Consider the following 24,469-nt stretch of genomic DNA (forward strand, 5'->3'; position numbering starts at 1 on the left):
ACATTGACAAATGGTACATTGACTAACAGTGATTGGTTACAGTGTGGAACAAGGGGCCAAACAAAGCAAATACATGAGCAAGAACAGTTGAGGACATTGTGAATAGTGTTCTTGCTGGGAACAGATTAGTCCGAGGAGAGTCATTGAGGTGCCTAGTAGCTGTGGGGAAGAAGCTGTTCCTATGTCTGGATGTGCGGGCCTTCATACTTCTGTATCTTCTGCCTGATGGAAGGGTCTGGTTGAGGGCAAAGCCTGGGTGGGAGGGGTCTCTGATAATGCTGTCTGCCTTCCTGAGGCAGCGGGAGGTGTAGACAGAATCAATGTGCGGGTGGCAAGCTTGTGCGATGCACTGGGCTGAGTTCACCACACTCGGCAGTTTCTTGTGATCTTGGGCCGAGCAGTTACCATACAAAGTTGTGATGCAGCCGGATAAGATGCTCTCTCATCTGTAGAAGTATGTGAGAGTTGATGCACACATGCCAAATTTCTTTAGCTTCCGTAGGAAGTAATGAAATGAAAAAATGAAAATCGCTTATTGTCACGAGTAGGCTTCAATGAAGTTACTGTGAAAAGCCCCTAGTCGCCACATTCCGGCGCCTGTCCGGGGAGGCTGGTACGGGAATCGAACCGTGCTGCTGGCCTGCTTGGTCTGCTTTAAAAGCCAGCGATTTAGCCTTGTGAGCTAAACCAGTAGAGACGCTGTTGGGCTTTCCTCACTGTTGCATCAATGTGAGTGGACCAGGACAGACTGTTGGTGATGGTGACCCCCTTAAAGTTATCAATCATCTTCACTTCGGAGCCATTGATGCAGACAGGGGTTGTGTGCCATGCTGCGCTTCCTGAAGTCGATGATCAGTTCCTTGATCTTTCCGACATTTAGAGGGAGGTTGTTTTCGGTACACCATGTAACCAAGTGATTTATCTCCTTCTGTAGTCTGTTTGATATACAACCGACCACAGTCGTATCATCCGCAAACTTATAGATTGAGATGGAGTTAAATCTATCTACACAGTCATGTGTGTAAAGGGAGTACAATAATTTCCCCTTAATTGGAAAAAAAAAGAATTGAGTACTCTAAATTTAAAAAAATGGATTGCTGGGCCTGGTTCTTCCACTGGATGGGTCCACCATCCAAGCTTCAGCGGGTTGACTTTGTCTGTCACCCAGATGCACAATGACTCAAATCCATGTTCCTGTGACAAAATTCTTTATACCCTCCAACAATCGTGACCTTGGTGCTCTCAGAGACAGAAGTTTCAGCTGAAGGGGAAAAGCGTATTTGATAGAACAAATGCACCCTAAAGAGGTGAGAAAGAATGGAACCAAGACTTTAACAAAGCCCCTTCTTGGTGTCTGATGAGATGGAGCTGTATTCATTACTTACTCTTTGCCTTCCGTTTTCGCAGCTGTGGGACAGCTGTGGGCTACCAGGATTCATCTCCAGGTGGTTCTAGGGGTTGGCGATATCAGTGGCAGAAGTCAAGTAATTTTAGTGGGGCCATTATTAACAGGAAATAGGGAATCTGGTGATGGGTAGCCCAATAGCTTCCATTGGAGTCTATCATAGAACTTTACATTATTGACCTTTGATCTGTATTTGGTCAGTACTTGTAGAACAGGATTGTTTTTAAAAATCAGAGTAACACAGCTTTTCCCCTGTTCTTGTATCCACTGTATGGATATGACTGGCTCAGTTAAGCATCCGGTTAATGTTGAAATGAAAATGAAAATCGCTTATTGTCACGAGTAGGCTTCAATGAAGTTACTGTGAAAAGCCCCTAGTCGCCACATTCCGCCGCCTATCCGGGGAGGCTGTTACGGGATTCGAACCATGCTGCTGGCCTGCTTGGTCTGCTTTAAAAGCCAGCGATTTAGCTCAGTGAGCTAAACCAGCCCTCAGCACCAAAATAAATTGATGGTGACAACTGGCGTTGGTGGTTCCATTGAAGTCAGCGAAGCAGGTTGAACTTTTTCTTGTTGGCAATGACAATTACTTGGCACTACATGGAATCACAGTGCAGAAGGAGGCCATTCAGCCCATCAAATCTGCACCGACCCTCTGAAAGAGCACCCCACCCAGGCCCACTCCCTCGCCCTATCATCATAACTCCATAATTCATATAACCTTTTGATATTAAGGAGCAATTTAGCATGGCCAATCCACCTAACCTGCACAGCTCTGGACTGTGGGAGGAAACCAGAGCACCCAGAGGAAACCCACGCAGACATGGGGAGCATGTGTGAACTCCATACAGAGAGTCACCCAAGGTTAGAATTGAACCTGGGGCCCTGGCGTTGAGAGGAAGCAGTGCTAACCACTGTGCCACCGTGCTTACATGATGCGAATGCTCCTTGTCATTTGTCACCTTGCAGTCCAAGTCCAATGTAGGTTGGCATGCATTGTTCTATATTGGAAAAGTTGTGAATGCAGCTAAACACCTTGGAATCTTTGGAAATGAGTCTCATTCCTCACTTTGTGATGGAGTTAAGGTAATTAATGAAGCATCTGAAGATGGCTAGTCAAGAATCCTGTCTCATGAACATCCAGCAATATGTCCTGGGGCTGTGGTAATGGATTTTTGACAAAAATGGGCATCTTTCTCTGTGTTAGATATGACTCCAGCCACTGGAGAATTTGCTGCCTCATCCCTGGTGACCACATTTTTGTTAGGCCTCCTTGACTCCATTCAAACCAGACTTCCACAGTCCCAAACATCTTTTGGAAGTATGGAATTTAGGAGCCATTGGTGGCAATGGGCAGCACGGTAGCATAGTGGTTAGCACAATTGCTTCACAGTACCAGGGTCCCAAGTTCGATTCCCGTTTGGGTCACTGTCTGTGTGGAGTCTGTACGTTACATAGAATTTACAGTGCAGAAGGAGGTCATTCGGCCCATCGAGTCTGCATCCTACCCAAGGTCAACACCTCCACCCTATCCCCATAACCCAGTACCCCACCCAACACTAAGGGCAATTTTGGACACGAAGGGCAATTTATCATGGTCAATCCACCTAACCTGCACATCTTTGGACTGTGGGAGGAAACCGGAGCACCCGGAGGAAACCCACGCACACACGGGGAGGATGTGCAGACTCCACACAGACAGCGACCCAAGCCGGAATCGAACCTGGGACCTTGGAGCTGTGAAGCGATTGTGCTATCCACAATGCTACTGTGCTGCCAAACACGTTCTCCCTGTGTGTGCGTGGGTTTCCTCCTGGTGCTCCGGTTTCCTCTCACAGTCCAAAGATATGCAGGCTAGGTGGATTGGCCATGCTAAATTGCCCTCAGTATCCAAAATTGCCCTTCGTTTTGGGTGGGGTTTCTGGGTCATGGGGATAGGGTGGAGGTGTGGGCCTGTGTAGGGTGCTCTTTCCAAGAGCCAGTGCAGACTCGATGGGCTGAACGGCCTCCTCCTGCACTGTAAATTCTATGAAATTCAATGCTTTCAGTTGCCAAGTTGCCAAGCTCGAGAATTTCTTCCCTACACTTCGATGCCTCTTTACCTTGCTTTCCTCCTTTACGAGACTCCTTAAAACCTACCTCTTTGATCAAGCTTTTTCTCTTCTGACCTATTACCTCTTACTTCCTTCCAAGATCTGAGTCCATGTTATGGCGACTGCAGAAGCTCCCGGTACAGCAGCTGTTCACAAATCACTTGTTCAGCATCACCAATCACCATGAGTAAAATGGCACCACCCTCCTGATACACATCGTTTTTAATTGAATGGTGGTTCCATCAGCTGAGTGTACAAAGGTTTCTGCAGCACCTGTATACCTCTGTATACCCTTTTTAGAAATAATTTTAAAGTACCCAATTCACTTTTTCCAATTAAGGGGCAATTTAGCGTGGCCAATCCACCTACCCTGCACATCTTTGGGTTGTGGGGCCGAAACCAATGCAAACACGGGAGAATGTGCAAACTCCACAGGGACAATGCCTCAGAGCCGGGATTGAACCTGGGACCTCGCGCTGTGAGGCAGCACTGCTAAGCACTGCGCCACCGTGCTGCCCATCTCTGTATAATCTTATCATGGCAACATAACGCATGAGGTAATATGAGGGAATATGACCCCTCCTGCACATTTCTATAAAATTTCTATATATAAGCTCATTGTTATTTCTAAAATTTTAAAATTGAATGAAGATCTTTATAATGACTGAACCGATCCTTCTCCCTCACGTATCTCTTGCAGGAAGACTATGTTGGCTTTCAAACTTCTTAAATGGGTGAACACTCTGGATCTTTTCACTGCGCCGTTAAGTGCCCTAACATTCCAGGTGATAATCCTGGTGGGGGTTTTTCCTCTCCTCTTCCTGTGGGATGAATCACACAAAGCTGTTTCCCTTTGTTAGGAGGCCGTCCTAAATGGCTGTGGTCGCCGTTCTCACCATGAGGACGGGCCACTACGCTCCGGGGTTTCACTTTTTCCAGGAGGCACCCAACATGGCTGCCAACTGTGTAAATGCCACGTGGGTGTGCCCCTGCAGTCTGGGGGTTTCCCTTTGTTTAGGGACTCTTCAAAGTGGCTGCTTGCGGCGCCATCTTGTTCCCTCAACCTGCACCTTACCTGCTGAAGCCAATCTGAAAACCAACCCTTTCTTCCCATCATGTTCCTTTTATGTTCCTTCTCTCTCCCCCCCCCCCCCCCCCCCCCCCCCGCCATCCTCCCATTCCTCTCCATTGTTACCCCCTATGCGCTCCCACTCCCTGCCAGGCACTGTCTCCCTGCCAGGCGGCGCGCTGCGGCTCCCCTTGCTGTCTGACGTCCCGTGCTAGCTGTCTCTGCTAGTGTGGTGGCCTGCTCCCGGAGCTGATCTTGCCCTGACTTACGTTCGCTGACTGTCCACTTTGCTTGCCTGCACCTCAACCTCACCTGCATTCCCCTGTCCTCGTCCTTCCCTGTGACCCTGTCTTTTTGATCAGAGCAAGGCACCACAGTCCCGCTGATTTGCATCAAGTGACCAAGAAGTCTCTATCTCTTTAGCTATTGTGATACCATTAATTCACTGTGAGACCATGAGGACAAATGAACATTGGGCTTTAATATCCATGAACTCGCCTGCCAGAGTCGGCTGTACAAATGAGTGCCCCCCACAGGTGGCCGGACTATATATGGCCCCAGTGAGGGCCGTATGGTACATCGACTAACAGTGATTGGTTACAGTGTGGAACAAGGTGCCAAACAAAGCAAATACATGAGCAAGAACAGCAGAGGACATTGTGAATAGTGTTCTTACTGGGAACACTATTCACAGTACAGTACCTGGAAGTATCATCATTTCCAGGTCACGGGTCACATTATTATACAGGCAGTACAGACAGCTCATGCATTGGGTGAAGTACATTCACCACATTCACGCCCTGTTAAAAAAATCAAGTCCAGCAGGGGTGACGTGGGGTCCATTAGAGATTCAGGCTGTCTGGAGGCCAGATCGATCTTTTGGACCTCCTCAGCTCTGGCGATGCGGCGGGCACGGTCGTTGCAGATGGTGACTCCGGGAGCGTTGTGTCTGGAGCTTGAGCCTCAGTCAGGCGTGCCGGAGGTGGTTGGGGGGGTGGGGGTAGGCAAGGGGGTGGCGTGTGGCACCAGGGCCGGTGCGGGCCGAGACAGGAGACCCAGGGGGGCGCAAGGTGTGCAGAGGGTGGCTGTAGGTAGAGGCGGGGGGGGGGGGGCGCGTTGGCAGGGCAACCAGCTGGCACTAGATCGTGTAGGGAGACCATATCATGCCGTCCGTCCTGGTGCGCGATGTAGGCTTACTGGGGGTTGACGTGCAGCAGCTGGACCCTCTCGACCAGTGGGTCGGTCTTATGGCTCCTCATATGCCTCCAGAACGGACAGGTCCCGGGGTTGTCAGCCAAGATGGAAGAGAGACCCCGGAGATGGACTTCCAAGGGAAGCGAAACAAGCGGTCGTAAGGTGTCACGTTCGTGGCTGTGCAGAGGAGTGATCTGATGGAGTGGAGGGCGTCGGGGAGGACCTCCTGCCAGTGGGAGGTCGGGAGACTACTTGACCGGAGGGCCAGAAAGACGGCCTTCCATACCGTCGTGTTCTCCCTCTCCACCTGTCCGTTTCCCTGCAGGTTATAGCTCGTAGTCCTGCTCGAGGCGATGCATTTGCTGAGCAGGTACCTACGTAGCTCATCACTCATGAACGATGTGCCCCGGTCGCTGTGGACGTAAGCAGGGAAACCGAACAGTGTGAAGATGCTGTGCAGTACCTTTATCACATTGGCCGAGGCCATGTCGGGGCAGGGGACTGCGAAGGGGAAGCGGGAGTACTCGCCGATGACAGGCAGGAAGTATATATTATGGTTGGTGGAGGGGAAGGGCCCTTTGAAGTCCATGCTCAGGCGCTCAAAGGGTTGGGAGGCCTTTACCAGGTAGGCCTTGTCTGGCTGGTAGAAGTGCGGTTTGCACTCCGCACAGACCTGGCAGTCCCTGGTCATGGCCTTAAACTCCTCGGTGGAGAAGGGCAGATTGCGGGCCTTAATAAAGTGGGTAAGCCGGATGGCCCCAGGTGACAGAGGTCATTGTGGATAGCCCGACATCAGTCAACTTGCACGCTGGCGCATGTGCCAAGGGCAGGGCATCTGGGGGCTCGTTGAGCTTCCCAGGACAATACTTGATATCATAATTGTAGGTGGAGAGTTCGATCCTCCACCTCAGGATTTTGTCATTTTTTATTTCGCCCCGTTGTGCGTTGTCAAACATGAAGGCGACCGACCACTGGTCGGTGACGAGGGTGAAACTCCTACCGGCTAGGCAGTGCCTCCAGTGCCACACGGCTTCCACTATGGCTTGTGCTTTCTTTTCGACCATCGAGTGTCGGATCTCGGAAACGTGGAGAGTTCTAGAGAAGAATGCTAACGGCCTGACTGCCTGGTTGAGTGTGGCGGCCAGTGCAACGTCTGATGCATTGCTCTCTACCTGAAAGGGGACGGACTCATTCACCGTGTGCATAGCGGCTTTGGTGATGTTGGCCTTGATGCGGCTGAAGGCCGAGCGAGCCTCAGCCATCAGGGGAAAAGTGGTGGTTTGAATAAGTGGGCGGGCTTTGTCCGCATAGTTGGGGACCCACTGGGCATAGTAGCAGAACAGCCCCAGGCATTGTTTGAGGGCCTTGAGGCTGTGGGGAGGGGGAAGTTCTGTGAGGGGGCGCATACGGTCAGGGTCGGGCCCTAGAACTCTGTTCTCCACGACGTAGCCGAGTATGGCCAGTCGTGTAGTACGGAAAACGCACTTCTCTTTGTTGTCTGGGAGGTTGAGAGAATGGGCGGCCTGGATGAACCTCTGAAGTTTGGCATCATGGTCCTGCTGATCATGGCCGCAGATGGTCACATTGTCCAAGTACGGGTATGTAGCCTGCAAACCGTACTGGCCCCCCATTCAGTCCATTGTTCTCTGAAAAACTGAGACCCCGTTAGTGACGCCGAAGGGGACCCTGAGGAAGTGGAAGAGTCGGCCGGCTGCTTCAAAAGCCGTGTAGTGGCGTTCTTCCGGGTGGATTGGGAGCTGGTGGTACACGACTTCAGATCGACCGTTGAGAACACACGGTACTGTGTGATCTGGTTGACCATTTCCACGATGCGGGGGAGGGGGTACGCATCCAGTTGCGTGAACTGGTTAATAGTCTGGCTGTAATCTGCAACCATCCGGTTCTTTCCCCGGTCCGGACGACCATCACCTGCGCTCTCCAGGGGCTGTTGCTGGCCTCGATGATCCCTTCACTCAGCAGTCGCTGGACCTCCGACTTGATAAAAGCCATATCTTGGGAACTGTACCGCCTGCTCCTGGTGGCGATGGGCTTGCAGTCAGGAGTGAGGTTCGCAACGAGCGAAGGGGGGGTGACCTTGAGGGTCGCGAGGCTGCATACCGTGAGACGGGTAAGGGACCACCGAACTGTTGGGTCAGGCTTCGGTGACTGCATTGGAAGTCTAATCCAAGCAATAGGGGAGGCGCAGAGGTAAGGGAGGACGTACACCTTAAAACAGGCGTACTTGGCACCATGCATCGCGAGGTTAGCGATACAGTACCCCCGGACCTGGACCAAATGGGATCCGGAGGCAAGGGAGATGGTTTGGAATGCGGGGTATATGGGAAGGGAGCAGCGCCTTACCATGTCGGGGTGGATAATGCTCTCTGTGCTCCCGGAGTCTAAAAGGCAGGGGGTCTCATGCCTGTTGATCCGGACGACCATCATTGAGTTTTTCAAGTGCATCGGCTGCGACTGGTCGAGGGTAACTGCACCCAGCTGCGGGTAGCCAGCATGGTCAGCGGTGTCGGGGTCACAAAATGGCGGCCCCCATGAGTCGCATGTGTCGGGTTGGTTCGAAGATGGCGACCAAGATGCCCGCACCCATCCGTCGCACGTGTCAGTCGGTGTTGGAGTCGGCGGGCAAGATGGCGGCCCCCACGAGTCGCACGAGGCTGATGACGCGTCTGAAGGGGGCGTTCCGGGCAGGCACGCAGCCACATTGTGCCGTGTGCGGGCCAGTGAGTCCATAGGTCGGGCCTGGTGAATGTTCGATTTCGGGGCTTTAGGTCAACCCAGACAGACTCTGGCGAACTGTCCCTTTTCCCCACAGTTGCTGCACGTCGCTGTGCGGGCTGGGCAGCGCTGCTGGGGGTGTTGACCCTGACCCAGAAATAGCACTGCGGTTCCCGGGGCTGGACTGGTAGCCATGCGGCACAGGCCCGCGACGTAGTCAGGTCCGACGGGGGTCGCAACGATGGTGTCCACGAGGGGTTCCCGGGTCCTCGGGGAACGCACTGAGGTTTTGGTATGCCACCTCTAACGACGTGGCTAGCTTTACCGTATCCCGCAGGTTAGTGGTCCCGTTTTCCAGCAAGTGCTGCCAGATGTAGTTCGATCGGACTCCAGCCACATTGGAGTCTCGGACCTGAAGATTAATGCGTTCCTCCGCGGGCACGTCCCGGTAGCTGCAGTTCCTCGCGAGTAGGGTCAGTTTTTCCAGATACTCGTCTCGCGATTCCCCAGCGCATTGACGGCGAGTCGTGAGGAGATGTAGGCCTACACCTTATTTTCAGGATTTACGAAATGCGCCTTGAGGGTTACGACCGCCGCCTCGTACGTGGCCGCTTTCTCGATCATCACAGAAATTCGATGGCTCACCCGAGCGTGGAGGAGACGCAGCTTGATGGTTTCAGTGGGAGGTGTTGTGAAGGAGTCGAGGTAGCGGAGCCAATGTTCAAAGATCTCCTTGGCTTCTGACGCGCGTGCGTCGAGTTGGAGCTTTTTTTTTAGAACAGTACAGCACAGAACAGGCCCTTCGGCCCTCGATGTTGTGCCGAGCAATGATCACCCCACTCAAGCCCACGTATACCTATCCCAGTAACCCCCATTAACCTTTTTCTTTTAGGACACTAAGGGCAATTTAGCCTGGTCAATCCACCTAACCCGCACATCTTTGGACTGTGGGAGGAAACCGGAGCACCCGGAGGAAACCCACGCACACACGGGGAGGATGTGCAGACTCCACACAGACAGTGACCCAGCCGGGAATCGAACCTGGGACCCTGGAGCTGTGAAGCATTTATGCTAACCACCATGCTACCGTGCTGCCCTAAAACTGGGCCAAAGAAGGTTCAAGATGAAGAATCAGAAAGTTGTTACAATGGAGGCAAATATCCTTCATTAAAGGTGTATATGCACTGACCGACTTCTTTGGAGAGAATTGGTCACCTCGACTCACCTCAGTTGAAGCCAGGGGTGGGTGGGTTTAAGGGACTGTTGAATCAAGATTGAAATGACTAAAATTTGAACTTCTTACCTGGATCCACCAATCGCTGGATGAGGGGTCAGTCCAGTTTGGGGGGTTAGTCCGGGAGTGGGGTGGGTTTGAACTGGGTCGCACCTGGAGGCGGGGGGGGGGGGGGGGGGGGGGGGGGGGGGGGGGGGGGTTTGCCTTGGGAGTGGGTTCCCTGGGGTTTGGTGTGTGTGGGGTGATGTCCCGTGTGAGGCTTGGTCTGGGTTATTTAAATGTTTGGAGTTAGAAGTGTTCTTTTCCTCTAATCGTTTCAGTGTAGTTATCAGGGTAAAACTGGCAGAACCATCCGAAGTTCGCAATTTAGATCACTTCTAGCCCAACACAATTGTCCAGAGGAAGTCAGCACTTCCTCTGCCGGGTAAACCCTTACATGGGAACTTCCTGGAGGGATTCCCCACGGCATCATTGGGGCATCATTGGGGTAGCCTCTAAATGTGACGCTGGGGAACCAGGAAGTTATGGCCCATTATTTCATGCCAGCTCGAGACACCAGAATCAAAGTCCAATGGCTTATTCCTTCTTGGAGATTAGTGGGCTGCAAATCAGTGCTGAATAATTCATTTTTCTAGTGATGTTCACTTCATTAATCAGATAGGCATACTGAGATGAATTAGCCTTGTAGGCGATGGTAGAGAATGTCCAGCAGAAACATTGTAAATGGAGTCAGGTGTCCAACCTGGGCCAGAGCTACTTGTCTGCGAGACTGCTAGTTAGATGGAAAACAACAAACTGAATTATGCAGTTCAGCAAGTCAATATTACTTGTTTCACAAGCCAGCGACCCATGTTACATGCCTCCCACCTCCTTCCCAGGTCTTTGACAAAGGATGTGTATCAACTATCAGGATTGTAACAACTGCTGAATGTGGGGACTTCCAATGATGGTGATGTGCTGAGTGGACACACATTAGGTGGCACTCCTGCAGACCAGAACCAAATACGCACTTTTAGGCGAATTTTGCCCGAAAATTCAAAGGCAACTCAACCTCAACTGAGAGAAGAAAAGACTAGGACCAAAATGCCAGCGAGCGGGAGCTCGAGGGGTCAAAGGGTCGGCCACGGGCAGCAGGCAAATGGGCTGGCGGACCAACGAGGCGAGGGAGCCCTGGGCACCCAAGAGAGAGGGAGACCGACGACCCAAGCATCAGAGTCTCCGAACCATCTGGAGACGGATGGAAGACAGTCCACATGAAGGTGCTGAACGCCATGAAAGAGGCAATAAGAGTTGAAATCCAGCTGGTGGTCAAGGTGGCGGTGACAGGGGTGATGGTCATCATGCAAAAAACGATCGGCGGATTGCAGAAGAAGGTGGAAGCACAGGAAAAAACAATCCACGAACTGGCGAAGCCTCAACAGACCAGAGCGACAGGATCATCATCCTGGAGGAAGAAGTCAGAAGGTTGGTGGCGGCCCAAGGGAAATTAAAAGGGAAAGTCGAGGACCAAGAAAGTCGAGGGCCAGAAGGTATTGAGGGCTAAGACATGACAGGCTACATCGCCCAAATGCTGGGCAACCTAGTCGGGAAAGACAGGTTCCCCAACCCCCCAGAGATCGACAAAGTGCACAGGTCATTCAGGCTGAAATCCAAGGTGGGCGAACAACTGAGGGTGGTCATCGCAAAGCTGCACCAATACCAGGATCGTGAGAAGATCCTGAGGTGGGCGAGACAGACCAAGGTGAGAAGGGCACCTGGGAAGATCACAAAATCTGAGTGTATCAAAACATTAGGGCAGACTTGGCAACACGCAAGGCCAAATTTAATCAGGCAAAATCGATTCGGACTGCTGTCCCCAGCCAGGTGCTGGTTAACATTCCACAACAAGGAGCACTACTTTAACACCCCGGTGGAGACAAATACATTTGTATGGACCAACGGCCTGGACAAGGGGCAGCAATGAAGGTGGATCAGAAAAAGATAGCTGTGGTGAATGTACTTCACCTAATGCATGAGCTGTCTGTACTGCCTGTATAATAATGTAACCCATGACCTGGAAGTGATGATATGGGCTACTTCCAGGTACTGTACTGGAATCCCGGTGAGCTCCGCCTCTGGCTCCACCCTCACCGGGGCCATATATAGTCCGGCCACCTGTGGGTGGCACTCATTTGTACAGCCGACTCTGGCAGGCGAGTTCATGGATATTAAAGCCTAATGTTCACTCGTTCTCACGGTCCCACAGTGAATTAATGTTATCACAATTTAGTTTCCATCAACAGCACCATGGAAGCCGCTCTGACCAGGTCTGCAGGAGTGCCACCTAATGTGTGTCCACTCAGCACATCGCCATCATTGGAAGTCCCCACATTCAGCAGTTGTTACAATCCTGATAGTTGATACACATCCTTTGTCAAAGACCTGGGAGGGAGGTGGGAGGCATGTAACATGGGTCACTGGCTTGTGAAACAAGTAATATTGACTTGCTGAACTGCATAATTCAGTTTGTTGTTTTCCATCTAACTAGCAGTCTCGCAGACAAGTAGCTCTGGCCCAGGTTGGACACCTGACTCCATTTACAATGTTTCTGCTGGACATTCTCTACCATCGCCTACAAGGCTAATTCATCTCAGTATGCCTATCTGATTAATGAAGTGAACATCACTAGAAAAATGAATTATTCAGCACTGATTTGCAGCCCACTAACCTCCAAGAAGGAATAAGCCATTGGACTTTGATTCTGGTGTCTCGAGCTGGCATGAAATAATGGGCCATAACTTCCTGGTTCCCCAGCGTCACATTTAGAGGCTACCCCAAATGATGCCCCAATGATGCGTGGGGAATCCCTCCAGGAAGTTCCCATGTAAGGGTTTACCTGGCAGAGGAAGTGCTGACTTCCTCTGGACAATTGTGTTGGGCTAGAAGTGATCTAAATTGCGAACTTCGGATGGTTCTGCCAGTTTTACCCTGATAACTACACTGAAACGATTAGAGGAAAAGAACACTTCTAACTCCAAACATTTAAATAACCCAGACCAAGCCTCACACGGGACATCACCCCACACACACCAAACCCCAGGGAACCCACTCCCAAGGCAAACCCCCCCCCCCCCCCCCCCCCCCCCCCCCCCCCGCCTCCAGGTGCGACCCAGTTCAAACCCACCCCACTCCCGGACTAACCCCCCAAACTGGACTGACCCCTCATCCAGCGATTGGTGGATCCAGGTAAGAAGTTCAAATTTTAGTCATTTCAATCTTGATTCAACACTCCCTTAAACCCACCCACCCCTGGCTTCAACTGAGGTGAGTCGAGGTGACCAATTCTCTCCAAAGAAGTCGGTCAGTGCATATACACCTTTAATGAAGGATATTTGCCTCCATTGTAACAACTTTCTGATTCTTCATCTTGAACCTTCTTTGGCCCAGTTTCCCAGGCCCTAATATCCCTGCCAGGTAAAATGGCGAGACCAGCCAGATGCATAAATCCAGTGCATTTATAGAGCATTGCCTTTTTAAAATTAATTTATGAGTCATGTTGTCAGCTGGATCAGCATGTATTGCCCATCCCTAATTTTCCTTGAGAGGGCTGTGGATTCGGAGTCACATGTAGGCCAGACCAGGTGAGAATAGCAAATTTCCTTCCCTAAAAGACCAGATGGGTTTTTAAACAACCAACAATGATTTCATGGTCATCCTTAGACTTTTAATTCCAGATTTTTTAAAATCTGCATGGTGGGATTCAAACCCGGGTCTCCACAGCATTGCTCTGGGTCTCAGGATTGCTGGGCCAGTAACAAGGCCATTCAATCACTGCCCACCCTTTAAAGTACTGAACTGTAGTCTAACAATAAAACAGTTGTCATAATGAGTTCTGTTGCTGATTCAGTAAATGCCTGAACAAGCTATTTTGGAAATATCCTCACAATCTGTCCAACTCCCCATGCCCATCATCCCCAATCCTCCACTTAATCTGCCTGGTTCCTGCTTCGTCAACAATCATAACACCAGCAACAGCGACCTCTCACTCTCTCTCCTCGACCACCATCTCCACCCTGTCTTGCTCTCTCACTGACCAGCATCTTCACTCTCCCGATCAGCAATCTCTCTGCCGGTGATCAACACTTCCACCATTACATAATTTCTCCCACTTCCTCCCCAACTAGAACCCTAGCCAACAATCGCTCCTTTTATTTTGCTGCATTCTTCTCCTGCATCCTCTCCAGGCCAGGCTATCAATCAGGCTGATTGTTGGCCCAGTAAACCTGGGGGGGAAAAACTTCAAAGACAGCCTGCAGTTACCAACTGCTGGACATTCAGGAAAAACAAACTCCTCCCTTCCTCTCCGAATGCAAATCCCTGTGAATATCACCGCCAGTTAGTTTCATGAAAGCTGATGTGTGAGGTAACAAACAAAACACAATCTTAAACATGGAATCAAGAGGCTGGCACCTCATTTGTAACAAACATACTTGGTTCACTATTGTAACACAAATGTTGATTTGGGTTAAACAACAATCAGAGAAATTTCACAGCACAGCTTAGTGTATTCATTAGTAATAAAGAATAACACCTTTGTCACTCAATGGTTACGAATGGAGGAAGAGCAGCCAATTGCCAACTTCAGCACGTCGCACAATTACATGTTGACAATGCAATGACATTGATGCAATTAATTTTCAATGTAACTTATATTCACCCTTGGGTGAGGTTTGCCAAATACTTTCTAATGTACACAGTGCTCCTAAAAATAAACTGTTTCACTTATGGGAAGGAAATCAGAAGAAATGCGAAATTGTTATGCAAGGATGATTACAAATGATTAGGACTGTTATGGGCCAGGGTTTAGAGAACCCCAAAGTGTATCATGGAGTTCACCTGACCCACAACTTTTAAAAGATTGTGATATGGGGTGCACACAGCCCACTCGACAGGTGTGGCACAGCAGAAATGGAAAAGTATTTTTTACAGCAAAACAATGTTTATTCTATGAATCAAGTTAACCTTTTTAAAACATAGAGTGAACACCTTAGCAACCATTAATTCAAATACAACCCCCAAAGACTACAACACTAAGTAAGCTTTAAGCTTTCCTTTTTAACATCCATACGACTTAAAAAAACAAAACCTTTATCAGAAGCACATCAGGTTAAAGTCACTACTGAAAACATTTAGAATTCTGAATTCACCAAATGATCAAGAGATAGTCTTTTGATGGCACTGAGATCAGCAGTACACCTGCTTGGTCTGGCTTCAGCTCAACACTGAAAACACAACCCTGCAGCCTGCTCAAACACAAAAGTAAAAAGCTGACAGAGCTCAGCTGCACCCACTCTTTGACATTATTGCAGTAGTAAACACCCATTTTTTAAAGGTACTCTCACTACAGATATTTATATACACACTCATTTCTAAACACCCACTTCTTAAAGGTACTCTCACATGACACCTCCCCCCCAAGAAAAAAAAACAAACCATCAACTTCAAGATGGTTTTATTTTTCACCTTTTCACTATCCTTTGAGAAATGCACACAATAAATATACTCTTTTGTTTCAAAAAACACACGCAAACAGGTATAATAATATAGTCCGTTTTTTCCGTTTTTCTTCCTCCAACTGAAATCCTTCTCGATTAACAGTGTCTTTGAACAAGAACATCTCTGCATGAACTGTCCATTTCTCTACGCCTCGGCATTTCTCTTTAAAGTCAGATACTTCAGTTCAACCTGATCACAGAGATCCTTGTAATTCTCCAACACAGGAGCATTGGTTATCACAGCTTTCAGGCAGTCAAATGCCTGTTGAAAGTCCGCTGTCCACTAAAATTTTCAACATTTCTTCAGCAAGTCCATCAGTGGAGAAATCACTCCAAAATCACTACAAAACGTTCGCCCAAATGTTCGATCAAATCCACTCTGGTTTAGCACAGGGCTAAATCGCTGGCTTTGAAAGCAGACCAAGGCAAGCCAGCAGCACGGTTCAATTCCCCTACCAGCCTTCCCGAACTGGCCCCAGAATGTAGCGACTAGGGGCTTTTCACAGTAACTTCATTTGAAGCCTACTTGTGACAATAAGCGATTTTCATTTCACTCATTTCATTTTCATTTCATTTCATGCCAAGAAATTGCATTATTTCCCTTTATCTCGAGGGTATTGAAAACTCCTCAATAACTGTTGGTTTCACATCACGTATGACCATTCGCCCTGTCTGATTGTATGGCCAAGCAAAGTGACTTGGGCTTTTCCAAATTCACTTTTGGCTAGGTTTATCACCAAACCCGCCTCCTGAAGTCGATCGAATAACTCCATCAGATGTTTTAAATGTTCTTTCCATGTCTGGCTGAAAATTACTAGATCGTCAATGTATACCGCACAATTGGGTAATCCTGAAACAACTTTGTTCGTAAACCGTTGAAATGTGGCTGGGGCGCTTTTCATGCCAAATGGCATAACTTTGAATTGGTATATACCATCTGGAGTCACAAAAGCTGAAATCGCCTTCGCCCTTTCGGATAAAGTTACCTGCCAGTAACCTTTAAGGAAAGACAGCTCGGAAATAAAAACTGATTGTCCCACTTTCACAATGCAATCTTCCAAGCATGGGATAGGATAAGAGTCCATTCTGGTAACTGCATTAACCTTTCTATAGTACACACAACTATTGAGTACCGTCTGGTTTTGGTACCATCATTATGGGTGAGCTCCATTGGCTGCAACCCACTTCAATTATGCAATTTTAAGCACACTCTCAATCTCTTTGTTAACCTGTGCCAATTTTAAAGGATTAAGTCTGTTGTTTGATTGGAACAGCATTTCCCACATCAACATCATGTATAGCCATTTTAGTACCTCCCAATTTATCTCAACAAATATGCCCATATGATATCAATAACTCTTTCAGTCCGTTTTTCCTCTGGAAGGTAACTCAACAATTTATCACAATTTTTAAGAACATCCTCATTTTCCAATTTAATTTGAGGTATGTCAAATTCAGTCATCTGGATTTGGTTTGTCACTTTGAGTTAGAATCATTAAAACCTCCTCCTTTTTCTCTTCTTCCCTTTCAAAGTACCTTTTAATCATATTCACATGACACACTCGGGGAGTCTTCCTTCTGTCTATTTTTCTTAACACGTAATTCACCTAACTTAATTTTCTTTCAGTCTGATAAGGTCCACAAAACCTAGCTTTTAAAGGCTCACATACCACTGGTAACAACACTAAAACTTTATCTCCACTGGCAAAACTACAAACTTTGGATTTCTTGTCCGCTACCCATTTTGTCACATTTTGTGCAACTTTCAAATGTTGTCTATCCAATTCACCTGCTCTATTTAATCATTCCCTGAAATTTGACACGTAATCCAATAATGTAATTTCCAACTTATCACTCACCAACTTTTCCTTAATGAATTTAAGTAGTTCTCTTACCACATGACCAAAAATTAATTCAAAAGGACTAAATTTGGTTGACTCATTAGGTGCATCCCTAATTGCAAACAGTACGAATAGAATTCCTTTATCGCAATCCTCTGGATAATTGTGACAATAAGCCCTCAACATTGTCATTAATGTCTGATGCCACCTTTCTAATGCTCCCTGCAATTCTGGATGGTATGCAGTTGATTTAAACTGTTTCATTCCTAAGCTATCATAACTTCTTTGAATAACCTTGAGGTAAAATTTGATCCTTGATCCGATTGTATTTCTGTGGGTATTCCATATCTAGTAAAGAATTTAAGGTACTCCTCCACATTCTTTTTAGCTGTAATACTATGCACTGGAGTGGCCTCTGGAAACCTAGTAGACACATCCATTATAGTCAAAAGGTATTGATTCACACTTTTTGTTTCAGGAAGCGGTCCTGCGCAATCAATTAGGACCCTTGTAAAAGGTTCCTCAAATGATTGAATGGGTATTAAGGGCACTTTGGTATTAAGTGGTTTTATCACTGCTTGAGATTTCTCTATCACTTGACATGTGTGAAATGATTGACAAAATTTAACTATATCTTTATGTAGTCCAGGCCAATAAAAATGTTTCTGGATTTTAGCTTGAGTTTTCCTTATTCCCAAATGACCTCCTATTGGTACCTCATGTGCAACTCGCAACACCTCCTTTATATACCCTACCGGCAATACTACTTGATGAACTTCTGCCCACTTTTCATCCGCCTGCACATGTAAAGGTCTCCATTTTCTCATCAAGACATCACTTTTACGGTAACAAACGCTACTTTCTTATCCTATTTTACCACATCAGCCTTCACAGTGCTTTTCTTCAACCAACAACACTGTGACTTTAAATGGCCTAGTTTATTACAATGAAAACAGTTGAAATTTTTCATTTCTTTTCTACCCTCCTGGATTTCCTTTTTAATCTGAGGTACACACTCCTTATTATCTCCCATCAGATCACCTTTACGTTTACCACTTGAGTATTTCTCATGTCCCCAGTTTCTATCCCTCACAGGCTGAAAATTCTGTCGCAAACCAAGCTTTGGTTTATGAACTAATTCATAATCATCTGCCATTTCTGCTGCTAACCTCACAGTTGTAATCCTCTGCTCTTCCACATGAGCTCTCACTACATCAGGAATTAAATTTTTAAACTCCTCCAAAAATATAATTTCTCTGAGAGATTCATACGTTTGGTCTATTTTCAAAGCCCTTATCCACCTATCAAAATTACACTGTTTGGTCCTTTCAAACTCCATGTATGTTTGACCATATTCTTTCCTTAAATTTCTAAGCCTTTGTCTGTAGGCTTTAGGCACTAGTTCATATGCACCTAAGATGGATTTTTTCACCTCCTCATACGTTCCAGATACCTCCTCCGGTAGTGATGCAAACACTTCACCAGCCATACCTACCAGCTTTGTTTGAATCAGTAATACCCACATGTCCTGTAGCCATTTCATGTGTTTAGCTACCTTCTCAAATGAAATGAAAAAGGCTTCCACCTCCTTCTCATCAAACCTTGGCAATGCTTGGACATATTTAAATAGATACCCACCAAGCCTTCGACTTTGATGCTCTATATCACTATCCACCAACTGTACGTTTCCCTTTACCTCTGCCAATTTTAACTGACTGTCATGTTTCATGGCCATTTTCTGAAGTTCAAACTCTCGCTCTTTATCTTTTTCCCTGATCTGTATCTCCTGTTCTATCTTTTTGTTCTGCGAGGGCTATTCTTTCTGCTTCCTTTCTTCTCTCTCTTTTTCCTCTCTCTCTCTTTTTCTTTCTCTCTCTTTTTCCTCTCTCTCTTTCATAGTCAAGCTGCTTTAATTATTTCTCATGTTCCATTTGTTTAATTTGTAGCTGAAATTTTGCTATTTCCAATGAGTCAAACTGTATCTCAGGCAACGTTAAATGCTTAGCCACGATCATAATGATGTCATCTTTTCGCATTTTGTCAGGTAATGTTAACTGCAATGTTTTTGCCAAATTTAACAGTCTGCTTTTAGTCTCTGTCTCTAAGGTACTGCGTATGACCGTCTCCACCTCCAAAAACTTCAGAGCCCCTGAAAGAGCCATTGTCCTCAACATACTCCCTACTTCAACTAAAATACCACACCTGAAAAGCAACCACAGTATGCTAATACTAACTGTTTTTAAATTCACTAAGCCAATCCAATAGACAGACTTTTATCCAGCTTGAGCCCCCAATTTGTTATGGGCTAGGGTTTAGAGAACCCCAAAGTGTATCATGGAGTTCACCTGACCCAAAACTTTTAATAGATTGTAGTATAGGGGACACACGGCCCACTCTTCAGGTGTGGTACAGCAGAAATGGAAAAGTACTTTTTAAAGCAAAACAATGTTTATTCTATGAACTCAAGTTAACCTTTTTAAAACATACAATGAACATCTTAGCAACCATTATTTCAAATACAACCCCCAAATTCTACAACACTAAGTAAGCTTTAAGCTTTCCTTTTTAACATCCATACGACTTAAAAACAAAAACTTTATCAGAAGCACATCAGGTTAAAGTCACTACTGAAAACATTTAGAATTCTGAATTCACCAAATGATCAAGAGATAGTCCTTTGATGGCAGAGAGAACAGCAGTACACCTGCTTGGTCTGGCTTCAGCTCCAACACTGAAAACGAAACTAAAACACACCCTGCAGCATGCTCAAAAATGAAAGTAAAAAGCTGACAGACAGCCCAGCTCCATCCACTCTCTGACATCACTGCAGTAGTAAATGCCCATTTCTTAAAGGTACTCTCACTACAGATATTTATATACACACCCATTTATAAACACCTATTTCTTAAAGGTACTCTCACATGACAGACAATCCCATGGTCTGTCCTATACTGAGTTAATTCATCAACAGTCAGGTCATGTTGTCCCTGGAATGGGGAGAGGAAATATTCAAGTGAACGTACAGCTTATTGGGAGGTACTCAAAGATGTTTGAACTTTTCAGTACCTGCTTTAAGGAAACTGAAAGATTGATTAGAACTCTGCAGTAATTACTTTCTAAAGGAGCTGAGTTTTGTTAAAAAAAACTGTTACGCCTACAATCCAGAAGACTCTAAAAAGGAAATCTCTGGTCAGACTCCTGGACCAGCTCTGAATAGTGTCCAAGGCAGTCTCTAGTCAGTCTCAAGGACAGTCTTCATTCAGTTTCCTGCACAGTGTTGGGAAATCACATTTGACCAACATATTTGAGTTCTTTGAGGATGTAACAATGTAACTTGGATTTCCAAAAGTTGCTTGATAAGGTGCCATAGCAAAGGTTATGATACAAAATAAGAGCTCATGGTTAGGCAGTAACATGGTTAGAGGATTGGCTAGCTAACAAGAAGTAGAGAGCAGGGATAAATTGGTCATTTTTGGGTTAATAAGCTATAACTCATGGGTGTCACAGGGATCAATGCTGGAGCCTCAACTATTTGCAATCTGTATAAATGTCTTGGATGAAGGGACCAAATGTATGATTGCTAAATTTGCTGAAGATACAAAAATAGGTGGGAAAAAACTTTGCAAGGAAGATATAAGGAGTCTGCATAAAAATATAGATAGTTCAAGTGAGTGGGCACAAAAATAATGTGGGAAAATGTGAACGTTGGCACAAAGAAGCAGTATGCTCTTTAAATGGAGAATATTGCAGAACTCTGTGGTACAGAAGGATCATGAATCATAAAAAAATAGTATAGACTTACAGCAACTGATTAGGAAAGCAAATGGAATGTTATCATTTATTGCAAAGGGAATGGAATAAAAAATGTTTGGAGATGTTTTGCTGCAGTTGTATGGGGCATTGGTAAGATCATGGCTTACAGTTTTGTTCTCCTTTGTTTAAAAAACTGATAATATGTTAGAAACAAAGGTTAGACAGATTGGGTCAATACCTATCAGGGTTGAGAAGAATGAGACCTGACATTATTGAAACATATCAATGACCATGACAGGGTAGATCCTGAGAAGATGGTTCCCTTTATGAGAGCATCTAGAACTAGGGGACACAGTTCAAAATTAAGTCATCTCCAATTTAAGACAGAGATGAGGAGAATTTTTTTTTCTCAGAGGGTCATGTGTCTGTGAAATTCTCTTCCCCCCGAGAGCAGAGGAGACTGGGTCATGGAATAATTTTAAAATTGAGTTAAACAGATTTTTAATTGATAGGGGAATCAAAGGGTATAGAGGGTAAGACAGAAAAGTGGAGGCCACAATCTAATTAGCCATGATCTTATCAAATGTCAGAGCAAGCTTGAGGAGCCAGATGGCTGACTCCTGCACATAATATGTATGTTCATATGTTCTGACCATAGACAGTCCACGAGACCAATTGGGGACGATCCAGAGCAGTGACTAGATACTGCCCATGGGACTGAGCAAAGACAGTCCAGGAGACAAACCAGAGACTGTCCAGGATACTGATTGGTGTCAGTTTCGGTGAACACCACACAGGGGCTTGGATTCTCCATTTCAGTGGCTAAGTGCCGGCGCGAACGGAAAATCTGTGGGAGGTTTACAAGGGAAAAATCAGCGCCATCCCCTCACTGATTCTGGGACCGGTGAGGGACTAGTAGTGGCGCCGGGTGAAACTCCCGGCTCCCGCACCGAAAACGACCGGAGAATGGCCAGGTCCTTGGTCACTCATGCCCACGGCTGATGACCTGCAGCGGTCGCGCTGTATTAAATGGTGGCAGTCGTGCGTGGACCCAACCCACCATATGCGGCCCCACAGGCCACCCTCTGGCCAGCCCTGGCCACTCCACACCAGTTCCCCAGCCCTCGGGGAAGACCCCCCCGCCCCCGGCCAGTGGCACGGGTTCGGGTCGAGAGTGGCAGTGCTGCCCACAACGGGTTCCCGAACGCTAAGACCACACGTGTCCCTGTCGGGAACCCTGCCTATTGGGGGCGGAGCATTGAGGGAGGGCCGGCTAATGACGCACCCTCGGCATTGCAACGGCACGCTGCGGTGATGCCATTTCCGAAGGGGCGGAGCATGGCTCACTGGCATCAAACCAGCGCCGGCCTCGATTTGGGAGTTGGACTCGATTCTCCGCCCAATCGCCAATTACGATATCAAATTTGGGCAATGGAGAATCCCGCCCAGGAAGTCAATGGGTTTTACCTTTCAGTCTCCCAAACAAGAAGAATTGGCCTATTCTGAGTTTTGAGGTTTACTTCAAATTAGGGCACATGAATCTCTAGCATAAAACCAATTGATTAGAAACGTTTGTCACCTTGGTTGTTCTTACTGCTCATAAAGCATGAAAAAAGTTAAAACAAAAATCCATGGCACAGATAGATGTAGAAGTAAGATGACAATAGGAACTGGTTTGCTTTTTGATGACCTTATGAATAGCCTGTCAACTAACTGTCCTGGCTCACACATGGAAAATGTTGCACAAAACATAGGAAAGGGAAAAGAAAAGGTGTAATGGAGGAATTGGAAATGAGTACTTTATGCAGTTGTGCCAAGCTAATTGACATAACTGACATACTTGTGTATGAATGCAACACTATCCTAACCTTATTTTCCATTCGCTTGCATGTTTTGAACGAGTAGTTTTATCGCACTGAACAATTAAACTCATTCTATGGAGTATTGGCGCCAGCGGATAACGTTGTGAAGAACAAACTATAGAAAACAAATAAAAGTACTAATGGTCGTTATAGGAGGGGAAAAGTCCGGTACGAGGTTTGGATACACTGCGATGTCTATCTACCTTGTACTTAAGACCTCCTTTGAAGTAGCCAACGAAAGTGGTGGACTCGTAATCTTGCTGCTCCCGATACTGAACCGGTTTCCCCCCCAGGTAGTCATCCATTTGCACGGTAAATATCGCAGCGGCGCTACTTTCATCCTGGGAGCACTCTTTGCCTAAAGGAAAATGAAGCAGTGTGTAATTATTACCGCCGTGTCCTGCTGAGGGAAACAACATGCCCACGCAGTTAAGCTCAGCCTCACCTAACCAAAAGTGGAGATTGTAAGAGAAGTTGTTGCTCCTCACGATGGTCTGCATCACCAGGTAAGCGTCTCCCACATAGAAACTGCCATGGAAAGCCTGTGGCACCGGTACCAGCTCCAAATGCTCCACTCTCCACACCTGGATCCCTTCCTTTTTGCCAGCGTTTTCGAACTCCTTGTGGTACAGCACCATCCTGCCCCGTCTCCAGATGTGCTGAGCTGAGCGAGAACTCTCTCTACCACAAAACTTTGCTGCAAGCGTCTCTGCAACTCTGCACACTTCAGCTTTAAAGGAAACGAGGGAGAGGGGGCGTGTGGCAGCAGACGTGTGATGTCAGGACCCGAGCCTGTGAAAAAAATAACACAACACGGAACTGAGTGCTGAGCAATAAAAAAAAAATCAGCCCTGGATGAGCTAATAAGAATTGGATTCTGACTGGAAACGCTTGCCCCGGTCGCCCCTGCTCCGTACTGACTCTCTCCAGGCGCGCGAACCGCCCAGGCTGAAGTCAAGTTTGACAAACTCCCCTCAGGAAGCCTCTCCCGGATTGTGCCTGGTTTATTCCGACCCGAGAAGGATAGGCGGACAGGGTGAGATGGAATAAATGGGAGGGTCAAGGTCCATGTGAGAAATAAACGTAGCCACGGATCAATAGGAAGGAATGGGACAGGATGAACGGCCCGTTTCTGTGGCGTATGCTCTTTATAAGCATCTCCACACATAATGGCTCTTTATAAACTCAGTCTTGGAACACTGGTTGCGCTGGTATTTTTCCTCTGGCGATTGGGCTAAAAAGAGCCACATCTCTCTTAAACCAGGTGCCGTGCTCTCGGTCTGGTAGGTGTGGCAGGTCCCCAGTGAGGATCCGCCTCAATCTCTTGGGCTGTACACCCCACGGAGGACCAATCCAGGGCAACATCAAGCCAGGCTGCAAATGTTGGCTGTTCCCGGTGCTCGATATCTTTGTGATGTTTTGAGTAAACAGACAATCCCACTTGCATTTTCAAAACTCTAAACAGTTGCCACCAGGCAGGAGTAGAGTTCTGACATGGATGTGAAAGGTAGTAAAAGAGGAATTCTGCCCACTGCGCTTTGCAATAGGGTTGCCAATCTTCCAGGGTTGCCCTATCCTCTACCAGGAATTGGTGTTCAATCTCGGGAGACCTGAATGGGGCAAGACAGATAACATGCTCTGGTGGGATACAGCAGAGTGGATAACTGGTTCAGATGCGAGGAGCTAAGGGAGAGAGGAGCTGCTGAGTGGGAGTGAGTTCAGGAGTGGGCGCGGGGTCGGAGAATCATCGG

At 47.2% G+C, this 24,469-nt stretch overlaps 1 protein-coding gene across 1 annotated transcript in view; it reads right to left on the reverse strand.

Moving 5' to 3' along the window:
* Positions 1-23,579, reverse strand: part of scin (scinderin) — a 214,812-nt gene extending 191,233 nt beyond the window's left edge. The window contains exons 1-2 of the mRNA XM_038797494.1: positions 23,164-23,579; positions 22,922-23,076 (exon numbers count right to left, since the gene is read on the reverse strand). Of these exons, the coding sequence (XP_038653422.1) occupies positions 22,922-23,076; positions 23,164-23,356 (348 nt within the window). The 5' untranslated portion in view covers positions 23,357-23,579. The remainder of the gene's footprint in view (positions 1-22,921; positions 23,077-23,163) is intronic.
* Between the last annotated feature and the right edge of the window lie 890 nt (positions 23,580-24,469).

Source organism: Scyliorhinus canicula, chromosome 5 (assembly GCF_902713615.1).
Source record: "Scyliorhinus canicula chromosome 5, sScyCan1.1, whole genome shotgun sequence".
In the NCBI taxonomy this organism is placed as follows: Eukaryota; Metazoa; Chordata; class Chondrichthyes; order Carcharhiniformes; family Scyliorhinidae; genus Scyliorhinus; species Scyliorhinus canicula.